Source organism: Engystomops pustulosus, chromosome 1 (genome assembly GCF_040894005.1).
Source record: "Engystomops pustulosus chromosome 1, aEngPut4.maternal, whole genome shotgun sequence".
NCBI lineage: Eukaryota > Metazoa > Chordata > Amphibia > Anura > Leptodactylidae > Engystomops > Engystomops pustulosus.
The window spans coordinates 110,815,929-110,829,617 of record NC_092411.1 but is presented as its reverse complement, the minus strand read 5'-3'; the positions used below and the strand labels follow the sequence as shown (position 1 = coordinate 110,829,617).

Below are 13,689 nucleotides of genomic sequence, written 5' to 3'. Positions count from 1 at the left end.
TAAATTAATACTGACACCAATTAAAAAGAAATGGTTAAAGTGATATGTCTCTTCAGCTAATAGAAAATACAACATAATAGATATGAAACTCTAGTGTTATTTTCACATATTGAAACATTATCTGAAGGATAAATGTTTACTAAATAAAAATTAATTTCATAGTCAACATTTGGTCCATTTAATTGGTGTTAAAGACCTGCACCCTTTGTATGCAGCTTATTTGGAAAGTAGGACACACACCACCATGGGATGTAGGTGGACAATTCTTTTCTGTGTTGTGTAACAGAGATAGACGAAATGAAAATAAAACTTCTCAGCCTTGGGAATGGACTTAGTGAAATTCCTTCCTTAGCCTGTAAAAAGAAAGTTTACATCTGGGACATGTACTGCTGTATGACATCCACACTTTCCAGAAATGTGGAAGACATGGAGCAAGATTTCACAAACAGCTCAGTCATCCAAGAATCTTCAAAACATATTGCTCTCCCTTTGAGTCTAACATGGAGAATAGAGAAGAGGTGCATGTCAATGGATGTCTCATCTTTCATCCACCTGAGGGTGCTTCTACTTACCAAGTGCTGACAGAAGGCATTTATCCTGGATACCAAAATTCCTTTCCTTGATTGATCTCCAACAACCTCATGTTGTGCATACTGTACAGGTCTAAGACGGATGACTCCGTAATTTGTCTATGAAAGTGGCAGCTGTCAACATTCAATTGTTTTTTTCAACACTTTGGAGATTATGCTCATGCTATTATGCTACAAACGTGGATAGAGTTTTTCCTTTTGTGGCATTATTGGTAGTAAGATCAAATCCTAAAAAGATTCAAACTGGTTAAAAGAATTACAAATTATGCATTTTTACAGAGCATGAACATACACCAATACATATAAGTGCCTCCTATATGAATATTGCTAAGAGTTTAATGATCATTAAGGTAGCCATTTATATTCATAGTGAAAATGTACTCTTTGTCCCTGTAAATATATTACCACTGTTACACAGGAATTTTTATTTATTTTACACAGATATTCACACCTGGGCATTCAGATTTGAATTCATCTGCCATATATACATTACATGTTATTAAAAAAGGTTTCCCGCATGAAGATAATTTCCCATAAATGTAGCCATGTTGTCCCTTAGAAAGCCATCATTGGATACAACCACCACCACACTCTGGCAGCCATGGCCAGGCATACGCTATTGAGAAGCCCAACCATTCATTCAACCGTTCATAACCATAAGACCGCTGTGGGACATGCAGTGACTCCCAGCCATTTCATATAAAAACAATTGGAGTGCAATCACTCCAGCAGCACTGTTCATATCCAAGGACAGCTGTCCTCTGTTTCTAAGGGATCATATAAATGATCTTCACAAATGTACACTTCTTTTATTAACATCCAGGTAAAGAAATTTATATATAAGGGAGATTAGTTTAATTAAATGTAAATTCCCATATAAGACCCATATAATGCCTCTTTAAACCGATGGGCCACATTTATCACTCGTTTTTTCTGTTGTTTTTGCGCCCTTTCATTCAGGCGCACTGTTTTTGCGCCATTTTTGCGATTAAACGCCAAACTAGCCGCGCAGCAAAAATAAGCAGCTTTCCCTCATCTATCTTACCAATCCAGATGTTTTGCTGCGCCTAATGATATTCATCACTTGCAACGTTCTCATTTAGGCGCAAAAACACTCCAGCCCGAAGGTGGCATTATCTGAGAAGAAAGCACTGAGCCCCTTTGCAGAAGAGCTCATTTCTAACCTCAGAGCTCAGCCAGACACTGGAACATATAATAGATACATTAGATACACTGCAGACAGGAGCTGCAGACTCTATTTACAGTTCATCACCTTCTATTTACAAAATATTCTGCAAAACACTGAGCTCACAGCAAGAGCAAGAGAACTTTGCACAAGTTTGCAGAAGCTTGCAGAAGTTTGCAGATACTACAAACAAGTGTCCCCCATGTAATTCTGCACAGTGTCTGAGGGGGATATTGTGCAGAATTACAGGGGTGCAGCAGGAGACCAGCATTGGGGGATCCCCTCCAGGAGAAGCCACTGCTGAGGAGGTCACTGGGTGCAGGGTGTCACACACCTGGGTGCTGCTGTGAGTGTTATCTTCATTCTGGGCTGTGGGAGAAGCAGAGAGGAGCTTGTAGCAAGATGACATGTAAGTGCCCGAATCTAACATTGCGCCTAAACTGCGCCTAAACTGTGTTAAAGTAAAGTGATTAATAAGAGGCAGAAAATATACTTATCACAGATGGTTGTAGCTTGTGATAATTCTGGCAAAACAGTGCGCCAGAATTTAGGCACAACTACTACACTTAGGCGCACTAAAGTGATAAATGTGGCCATTGTTTCCAAGCAGAAGATTCCATGCAGATTCCATGAAGATTGCCTTCCTTTCCTTGTTTCCCATTGACCAGAATTGTGCTGTTTTTTCTCGGGTTGGGCGAGGTACCTGGCTGTCAACATAATGTAAAATATAATGGGACATGTGCTTAAACTTCTTTTGACCATTTTGCATCAGCAACATAATCAAATGTTCAGTAGCAAAAAGCCTTGGATGCCCATAGCTGTGTTGGCAAATTCCTTCGTCCAATTTAAGAACAATTTCAATTTAAGACTGATCACTTAGTGACTTTTATATTTCTATTTTTACTTCCATTGTGATGATCAGTGCCATTTTGTTTATGTATTCTTTATTGTATTTTTTTGGCCATTTATACAGTGGAGATTAGAAATTAGAGAACAACACAACATTTCCAAAATGTCAAGGTCATTGTGTAGTAATATGTGAATAATCAGTATTTTTTCGGACTATAAGGTGCACCGGAGTATAAGGCGCACCATCAAAAAATGACTGCTAAAATATCTAGGTTCATATATAAGGCACACCGGATTATAAGGTGCACCTGATTATAAGGATGAGTGACCAGCAGGTGGCAGATCTTTGCACAGTTCAAGGCAGCTGTTGTCTGTAAGTACAGTTCATATATAAGGCGCACTGGACTATAAGGCGCACCTTTGATTTCTGAGAAAATCAAAGGATTTTTTGAGCGCCTTATAGTCCGAAAAATACGGTATTCTAACATTCTGTAGCAGGATATTAAGCTTACATGCAGTCCCCGGGTTACGTACAAGATTAGTTCTGTAGGTTTGTTCTTAAGTTGAGTTAAGTTGGGTAAGCATCTGCTTTGTCATATAGTGTCTCATCGTTGAAGAGGATTTGGACTAAAAGCCCACTCTGCAGTGACCAAAGCTTTCATTAGCAGAAAGAATCAAGGAGAAGTGTTCATGTTAGTGATGAAAGCAAGTTTATTTATTGGGGTCAGAAATCAAAAAGATGACCCCTTTCCTTAGGATCTTCACAGTCTTCCCAAATGTGATGTGCATCACACAAGACCTAACATAATACCTTCATGAGGCATCGCTAAACATTATATGTCCCAAGAATTTGGACCGCTATAGAAACTGCATTATCTAAGACTTCAACAAACAAGAGGAAATTACTCTTAGCCAGAAAATATAGGTTATTGTCCTGTATTCTGCATACAAACTATATTTCATATAGTACTTTCTTGCTCTTTTTTGTTTAAATTCCATCAACCTCTGAAGAACACTTATCCAATGCTATGTCTTTCTAATACCCATTCAGAATCATGTAGCTGCCAATACCGAGCAGCCATAAATTTGTCAATGATCAGAAGGGGCAATATCATTTGTTCTTCTAGTGATATAAATGGTCCGTCAGATACCAAACTACTTTATGACTGCTATTCATTTTCTACCTGGCAGTCTGTTATAGCCTGTTCGGCAATACCTATGAATTATACACATAACCCTTGTCTGAGTTCGGGCACTCGATTTATTCAGTGTTTAAATGGCATTAGCTGAACATTAACATGGATGGAAGATTAGGTATTTGAGAAGCCAGACATGGTTGAACATATTGCTTTGTAATGCATATCTGATGCATCCAGAGAAATGAATCACAGATTCAGTGAAGCATAGAAGTTGGCATTATCACGGGGGTTGTACATTCTTACTGGCCACGGTTGGCAATGTTTCTAGGTAGTAATTTCCCCAGGGGGCCCTCCATAGCAACCTTAACCATACATGTTTTCCTTTAAACATGAATTACAAGGCAAGAATAATTTCCACTTCTTAAATATGACCTGGTTACTTGCTTTAACTGTTACCTTACTCAACAGATGTGTGATGGAAGAAGTGTTCAGCTGGTGGGAATTGAAATGTAAAATATCCTACATTATAAACAAATGGCTAAAGTACATGAAGGGTTTTACTGATTCCTAAGAATTGACTAAACATTAATAGAACATATCATAGGAATAAAATATTTAATATAACAAGGCAGTTCTGTTGCAAAAGGTACTGGTTTGCTACTTATAGCCATTGCCTATGGGGTCTTATAATACCAACTTAGCTATAAGGCCAGGTTCCAGACACCAAAGCTTTCCACTCTCCCACCCACTGTTAATAGCAGTTGTCTCTGCAGTCACGTGGGGCTAGTAGTAACATCTAACTGTATTCATTATTCCAGGTTCTTTTTATGTGGGTAAGAGGTCTGTGTGTTTCTACATCCCTTACTAAGACATGTCCCTTACTTAAATCTTATTTGTTACTAGTTGTCTCATTTCTATTATCTCTTAACAGCTTTGGATCCCAAAGCTGCTCTTTTGCTCATAATTTCTACTATAGAAGTATATGTAACATAAAGAAAATTTTCCTTTCACATATTTAACGCTTCCCAGACTATGACATTTCCCTTCATTTATTTTACTTATTAATAAAAGCACTGGATTCACAATGGTAATATCAGATATCATGTCAGCCATGTTGACCCCTGTGATCTCCATGTTCTAGCATTCAGCAAGTAATAAATCTGCCATCTGCTTTACCATTGATTTTCCTCCATGTACTATACATATTAATGAACAACCAGGCTGTTGTATCTGCTGAGTCAATGCGATAAAATCCAATGTACAGTTAATGCCTGATGAATGTGACTTATTGGATTTTGTCACTTTCTCAGTCCCTTCTACAAACTTTTTTGTCTGTGGGGGGTATTAATATTTCAAAAAATATGTTGGATTGATGCAGCATCAGATAATCAGTGTCGTCACATAATTCATATATCCTATACTAAACCAAAATACTTTAGTGAGTTGTAAAAATATTTTGTTAAATCAACTTATACAGACGCACCTCTCTGCCCAATGAGACCTCTGGTGAAGCTTTCTGGATGTTTCATCCCAGGCTGCAATGATCAGCTGTAAGGTGTCTATAATGAAGCTTTAGTTTCCTAAGACGCCAAAAAATGTTAAAAAATTCTAAAAATCCCCAAATTTATATATATGGAGCTATAATTATAAAATATACATTTCTGATTTACATACAAATTCAGCTTAAGTACCAACTTTAAGAACCTAACTTGTACATAACCCGGGGACTGCCTGCATTATTATTTCTACAGTAACGAACTGTAGATGGTACTATGCTGGTTCTATGTGATGATTGGCACACTAACTGAATTGTACAGATGTACAAGAGTGCAGAAATATAAATATTATTGGTCATATTTCAGGCCTTTGTATCTATGGCCAGAATAAACACTAGTTAAAGCATTTAACTGCTTTTCTTTTATGTTTATTCTAGAAAACACTTTTATTCATATGTGATACATTTTTTATACCTTGCCAGTGTTCAATCTCTCTGTTATGGCTTGTAGGACTTCAGGAATACAGTGCCAACTAGTTGCTATCATTGGACAGAGTCAGCGCAGGGACGCATTACCAATTACTGTTTATCAATACATTTCTATGAAGCAAAACAAGGCAATACAGAATACAAATCGAAAGTAGAATAACGACAGGTCTGGAGAGGTAGTAATGTGTATTTTATTATCAGTCTGCTCTTCTTGTACAGGAAACCACGCGTCTTTCTGTGATAATGATGGAGCTATGTTTGTATGGAAAATTAGGAAACACATGTGGAGTCCTGTAAGCAAAAGAAAGGGAAAGTCCAGCATCCAGCCTAAAACTTCAATCCATTTATTTCAACAATAGTACTTCCAGATACATTAATAAAATAGACTAAGCTACTCTATTTTTGTTTGCAAGTCTTTACATAATGGCCATTCCAAATAAAAAGGGATGGGGGGCAAATTGGACAGGGGATGTATTCCAGGTTACCTTTGGTCAGAAATCACAACTAAGCAAAACGTGAGAAATTTGAATAGTAGATATACAGCAGTTATGAGAACTTGTAGTATTGAAGCTTATAACTGGGATTCTATTTAAAAATATCAGACCTATGTTACCGTACTTTTTTTCCCAGTCTGAAACAGATATATGCACAATCCAGTACAAATTGGCATACATAAAAAAGAATTATTATGTACCAATTGCCAACTCACTGCTTGTTTCATTATCTTAAATAGATTATCCATTTTATTTAAAAAAACAAACAAACATATAACTTACAGTGCAGAGAAGTGCGCCTAGGGTTAAAGGGGGAGATTTATCATACACCGGTGCAAAACAGCTCTGACCTGGCATAGTTTTGAGTGAATGCAGGATCGGGATGGGAACCACCACCAAGCCCATCTAAGCCTCCTCCACAACCATAGTTGCAGAAAACTGCAACAGCAGTGATATTTCTCCCTCCAAATGTGCATATGTTCACCTGAAGGTTTGGTGGTCACTTTACCTGGTTGGGTAATAATAACTCCTATTTAAACTTATGGGATGTTCATCAATTTCCCACTATGGATCCTGCAGGAAATCAATAAGATCTGAAACTTTAAAGCAACTTACATCTTTTAAAAAAAATCCATAGAAAATACAGTAACAAAATGTGGTGCACAATCTTTTCACCAAGTTTTCCCGGTTGATGATCTTGCCAGTCAGGTCAGAGTTGTCCTATGCAGATGATCCTGACCAACAGGTTCAAGGCTCCTCCTGCAGGAGGTTGTTCCACTAATCCGTCTTTCCCAGTACCAGGTATGGTGTATTAAAAGTTTTTTTGGCTTGTGGGAGCATGGAGATTACATAGATAACCAATAAATGTTACAAAAATACGTCACAGTTTCAAGAGAATTTGTGGTGGCTCTACAATATATAGTTACTGCATAAAGCCCATGGAAGGAGCAAATCATGCAATGATAAATGTCACTTTTGAAGGTGCAGGAGTGTATAAAATGAAGAAATGCCACACTTGCTGCCAGTACCGGGAATGAGCTGCTTGAGTCAATATTGTCTGTCAAAATCTGGCCACTTAGATCATTGTGACAAGTAATTAGGTGACCCCATTTAATCGGGATAAGCAGAGTTTAGGCACTTTACAGTGTCTACATGATTCATGAGGGGACACACGGTGACTCCTTGTCAGCAGAAATCAGCTTTTTTAAAATTACATTTCAGAAGATTGTTTTCTCATTTGTGATTCCTGGCTATTCTGCTTTACAGCATATGTCAGCTATGTGGCCATCACTGCGATGTGATTGAGTCAGTGCAGCATTAAGGGAATGGAATTTGGGCAACTGCATGTAAAACAGCTAATTTGTCAAACAAGCAAGCATTTATACAGCATGTGTCATGAGTCGCTCCATTTATCAAAAGCTTCCTGAAAGCTGATGTATCCATTGCTTGCATAGAGTTCAAATATGACAGACCATGCCAGATACAGTATGTTGCTACAGCAACTGTGATCTATGGCTGAGATGAATTCATCCATATTATATTATATCTTCTCCATCAATCAGTTACAAAATTGTGATACAGTCATTCCAGTATTTAAAAAGGATTGAAATCCTTTGGTACCTGGTTGTTTTATGTGAGAGATTGGTGGGCATAGAGGTTACAGAGTCTCCAGGCCCACAGGTAATTTCATTAATGATACAATAATAAACTATGGGGTAATTTATTAAGAACTTGAGCATCGTGGCTCCGACCTCGTAGTATATCAGACACTCAACCAGTCTGTCTGGTGTAAAATGACATTGTACCCTGCTCCTGGAACTGGCACCCTGGAAACCCTGACCCACACTGCGGGACTGCACATTTAGCACCTGTCCCCATCCACTTGTTATGGAGATGACATTAGCGGGGGAAAGTCTCATTTCCTGGCAGTGCAGGAGTAAATCCGTCTTTTTCATGGCTTTTTACACCAGTATAACTCTTAAGCCCTCCCTCTCCCATAACTATCTGTTCCTTTTACTTGGAAGCAGAGCTGCAGAAACTCAGCATGGCCACTATAAGGAAATGGTGGCTTCTGGCATCATCCTATGTATAGCTTTTGGCTGCAGAAAATCCAGCAATCGGGTGATAATGTCCAAACCTGATTAAAGTATAAGAAAGGGTTCCAGAACTTGGTAAAGAGCTTAGCTGATTGAGGTTATGCTCGAATAGGAGCCTCTTTTCAAAATATGTTTAAAATCAAGGATGAAATAATCTGGATTGAATAAAATGAAGGACAATGAAAGCGCGACTAACTCTTAAATAGTAAGTGAGGTCTTTTGAGAGAATGCTGTTGTGTTACTTTATATAAGGAGCTTCTGTTTTTTTAATTGTTCTGTTCTTTTTAAGAAGTAAAACAATTAAAGCATAGATTATAGTGTGTACCTAGCCTAATTTATTTCATGGAATCCAAAATACTGTACAACCATCAAAAAGATTGATGTCTTGAATTACAACAGCCACCAGATGTACATTATTTTGGATAGCAGTCACTAAATTTATTATTGAATAGTGAATCTTTTATCTCATAATTAAACATAAAAAGATACCTACTCTGTGTCCCAGGAGCCCTTCCTCCTTTCTATCCTATGTCTGGCTGTAATGGAACTGGCTGGAGCAGAAGTAACCTCTTTATAAGCCTTGCTCATTAGTAATTCCTCAATTTAGAAAAACTAAAAAAAAGTCTGAACATTGACCCTGTCTTCTCTGTAGGATTTCTACAAGACTGTTTCTCATTCTGCAGTATTTGCATGTTCTGTATTGAAATAACAATAATAATTCCTTCATTTATATAGCGCCAACATATTCCTCAGTGCTACACAGAGCTTGCCAAATCAGTTCCTGTCGCCATGGGGCTCACAATCTAATCAACCTACCGGTGTGTTTTGAAGTGTGGGAGGAAACCGGAGGACCTGGAGGAAACCCACGCAAACATGGAGAGAACATACAGACTCTTTGCAGATGTTGACTTAGATGGGAATTGAAATAGTGATTCTTAATCTTTTTTTATTACAATTGACAAAGTAAACCATAGAGTGAAATTTAGTTCAACTAAAATATGAAGTTTTTATGCTGCAGTCTATAAAGCGTAATTTATTTGCATTGGTCTATAAAAGTCTCACTACTTTAAAATGAATTAAGAAAATGTATTTTTCTTTCAGGTCCATCCTCTGTCATAAGCAATGATGATGACTCAGCCAGCCCTCTTCATCATATCTCAAATGGTAGCAATACCCCTTCTTCCTCAGAAGGTGGCCCTGATGCGGTTATAATTGGTATGACAAAGATCCCTGTCATTGAAAACCCACAATACTTTGGAATTACCAATAGTCATCTAAAACCTGATACATGTAAGTTCTGATGATTTCTTTTCTTTTACAATGAACTGGTTCTTTTACAATGAACATTTGCTTAGTTTATCTATCCCAGGGTGTCTTATCTTAAAGTAAATGTCCACCCTCAAATACCATTTTCTCAACCAAAATTATTTAAATATTACTATTAATTTTGTAATATTGTTTTTTAGCAGTTGACGCCTAATTTGTCGGGCTACAAGACCAAGTGTCATAGAACTCTATGGGGGCTGTGATCTGGCCACAATTTATTCGGCTAAATCACAGCCCCCAATATGGTTGTGTGAATGGAGCCTTATACTGAACTGTAATTATTCTATATAAACATAAATTTAAAGGGGTGGTCTGACTCTGCTTAATCACTGCTTAAAAGATGGCATGCCAGTAGATGCCACATAGTAGATGATAGATCCTGTACACATTGTGTTTTGAGGCTTTAAGTTATGCCTCTGCAAATACACTAGTACACTATAATCCATTAAGGTTCTTCTTACATGACAGACGCTTATAACCTCCTATGAGTGGCTCATATTATGTTCCAATACCTCTAACAAGTTGGGAGTATACCGATAAGCCTTGCATATTAAAGGGAACCTGTCACCAGGGACCTCATTTTTCACTAAAGACAGATTGTAAAAGCCCATGACACCAGCAGTGCAAATCTGCCTTTTTCTAAGCATTAACATTACAATATAATTGTGTGTTATAACTTGCCTTGCTCCCTGATAAAATCCTGGGGTAGTCACAGGGGCTGGACTTTGGTTTGGATGCATTTCAAAAAACAACATGTGGTTTGTCTGTGTTACTCACTACTCAGATCTTGGCCCCTACTTTTGTGCTCCTGAACAGCTCCACCTCCTGCTTCTTCTCAGAGGTCACAGCCTGGTCAGCCTGACATCAGTGAGGGAGGGACAAGTTGTACATGAGCACAAACATGGAGACAGCCTTCAGCTCAAATAGGTCACATGTTGTTTTTTTCAAATGCATCCAAACCAGTCCAGCCCCTGTGACTACCCCAGGATTTTGTCAGCATGCAAGAGTAAGTTATAACACACAATTATATTGTAATGCAAATGCTTAGAAAAGGCAGAACGGCAGATTTGCACTGCTGGTGTCATGGGCTTTTACAATCTGTCTTTAGTGAAAAATGAGGTCTCTGGTGACAGGTTCCCTTTAAGTGTTGTACACCATTCTAGTAGATTTGGTGCCTTTTTTATGTGTGTAACAAGAGATGAGTAAAATGCTGTCCTTCACTATGAGAATCACTGTCATGAGAGCCAACACATCTACCCCACTGCTCTTCGGTTATGGGTTCCTTATCCCTCTGCCATTTTTATCTAGCCAACAAGTGAACTTTCTCAAGTACTCATGGAGAAACGTGCAAAAAAGTTGCTAAGTTGGTTCTCCTGCTTCTTCCTGCCAAGTTTGCCACCCAAGACGAGGCAAGCTTTTGCATAATTTTATGTGGCATATGACCAATAACACTAACTTTAGTGAAAACAGCTGGATTATTTAGATAAATGCAGCACATCCATTAAAAAAGCAGTGCACAAGTTGTGATGCAAATGTGGAATAGTAGAGATAACGTCACTGTGAAAATGTGTGACTTTTTTGCACTCACATTTAAAAGAAAAGTAATTATAAATTTCCCCCAAGGTTTGCTGTGTTACAAAATTCAAAGATATCAAAGAAATATATCTGTTTATAAATACACAAAGTTTACACAAATTATTTCAATACATCCAAAGTAAATTATATAAACAACCACAAACAGACCAAACAATGCAAAATGCATTATTAAAGGAAACCTATGATACACTATGCCCTGCTCCACTGATAAAGGTTCATGTATTCTCCCATCATGGGTATTTGATATGTTGTATACTTATAAACAGATAGGCGGAGATTTATCCTGCGTCGGCATCTGATTGCAGCCACGCCTCCTCCTTGCCGCACTGTATATGACCGCCTGGCAAAAATACTCCAGGTCTGACCTGAAGTAGTTTGGTGTAAAAAACCTCCCCATATTGTTCATCTGGAATGGAGTCTGTCCATCTTTTCTTTTTCTTGTTGATGATTTTTTAAACATAATAATACTACAATTACTGTATACTCACATTCCACTGAAGTTAATTGAGTTATGCGGCAAAAATTTGGCAGCCATGTTTTTCTAAAAACTACTGTATGTTTCTGTTCCAGTATTACAAATAAAAAAAAAACCCTTGCAATATTTTCACATAAAAACCCTATTTTAAGCCACAAGAAGAAATTTTTTCATTTTCACAGCCTCTCAGACAGTCAGGAGATTAATATTTTACCAAAATTTATGATGACAAGGTTAATGAGTTTTGGCATCACTTGATAAGATCATTACGAAACATATTCTTTTGATTTTTCATAAAACCTTTTAGAGTGTCCCAATACAAAGCCAAAAGATTTATTTCTGCATGAAACCACAAGCAGGAGACAGATTTAGTGCTGGGAAGAGGTTCCATATTAAAGATACAGCCACAGTTTTTTTTAAGCTGCAATTGAATAAGATTTCACTTTCTATTGTTCTTACATACATAGATTGCTTTTAAAGTAAAAGCCATTGTTGGTAGTCACAATGATAACATTTTACAAACAGTTATACAATACATTCACTTTTAATACAAATACTCATATACATGTCCCCACTCAAAATATTTTATTAGTTATATATGGCTTAAGATGAATTGGGTATACATTGGGGCGTATTTACTAAGGGACATGAGCAAGTCTTCTGGCGGCCTTTGCCCCTTGTTCCTTTAGGTGAAAGTTGCTTGCACATGTATTTAAGTAGTGTCCACACCACATTTGTGGCGCACACAACCCTTTTGTGTTGCAGCTACACTATTCATGTCAGACCGTGGGCCAGATTTAACATGAAAAGCCTGACAGAAATGTGTCGCACGCCCCATGTTAAAGGTGCACCAATAATAAAAAGAGGTGCACAAATTCATGCAGAACGTGTGCCAGAAATCCTGAATCTGCGCACTCTGCACTACAAAGTTAACTGCACATAGTGCAGATTGCACTGTTCTTACTAAATGTGCCCCATTGTGTTTAATTCTTGATAACTACAACCTATAAGCTTATCCTTCCAGGTTCTGTGTATTTGGCAAATCATGTGACTTTTGGTATATATTGCTTTCCACATTCACCTTCCAAGGGACAGATGGAAATAACATTTTAGAACATAATATGAAAAGATTATAGGATGATACTCATATTACTTTTATATGGTTACTCTGTATAATTTATGTTTTTTGTGGTTTGTCTTATTTTGTTTGGTGGCTATTATTTATAAGAGCCTCAGACCAACATAAAATGTTACAATGAATATCAGTTGCATATGTCAGCTATTTCCATTTGCTGATACAGTCTGTCAGGAGTTCTTTACAAACATAAAGTTCTTGTGAGCTATGTGTATTATTCAGAAGTTAAACTAATATAAAATGCCACATTTTAGAGTCCATGAGGGACCCCTGATCAAATCGGCAAATTGTTCATTATGTGGCTTCTTAAGGTTTATCATACTTTCTTGGGGGTACTCAATCACTAAACAGTAAAAGGTCTTTGAATGATACATTTTAAAAATATTTAAAAAATACCCCACTCTATACAGAAATATCCCTGCTATTGGTCGTATTAAAGGAAATTTACCATCAAAATCAAGCATCTAGCACACAGTGGGGGTTGAAATGCTGATGCACAGTGTAACAGCCTATGAAGCCAGAGCTTCACAGGTTCTGGAAACGCCTCCTTCTGTCTCACTAGCAGCATTTTAAAAGTTGATTTAAGAAGGAAGGATACAATGAATAACAAATATAAGAGATTACCACAGTCATGGAGTCTGGATCTATAAGTAAGTGTCTCTGGTTTATTATGCTTGATTTGGATGGTAGTTTTCAGCTTTGTAACTCAAAGTGGACCTCTGAAAAAACAGGAAAGCTACCTTTTCCATCTATCCGTTTTCATGCTTTTCTATGCATTACAGCAGTCATGTGTTAACTTATTCAATGTAGATTCCTTAA

The 13,689-nt window shown here is 37.5% G+C and overlaps 1 protein-coding gene across 4 annotated transcripts in view; it reads left to right on the top strand.

Annotated features, from left to right (window-relative positions):
* NTRK2 (neurotrophic receptor tyrosine kinase 2) overlaps positions 1 to 13,689 on the top strand; it is a 145,324-nt gene that overhangs the window by 83,925 nt on the left and 47,710 nt on the right. For all 4 annotated transcript variants that reach the window (XM_072150869.1, XM_072150868.1, XM_072150870.1 and 1 more), the window contains one exon: positions 9,440 to 9,628. In XM_072150869.1, coding sequence (XP_072006970.1) covers positions 9,440 to 9,628 — 189 coding nt within the window. The remainder of the gene's footprint in view (positions 1 to 9,439; positions 9,629 to 13,689) is intronic.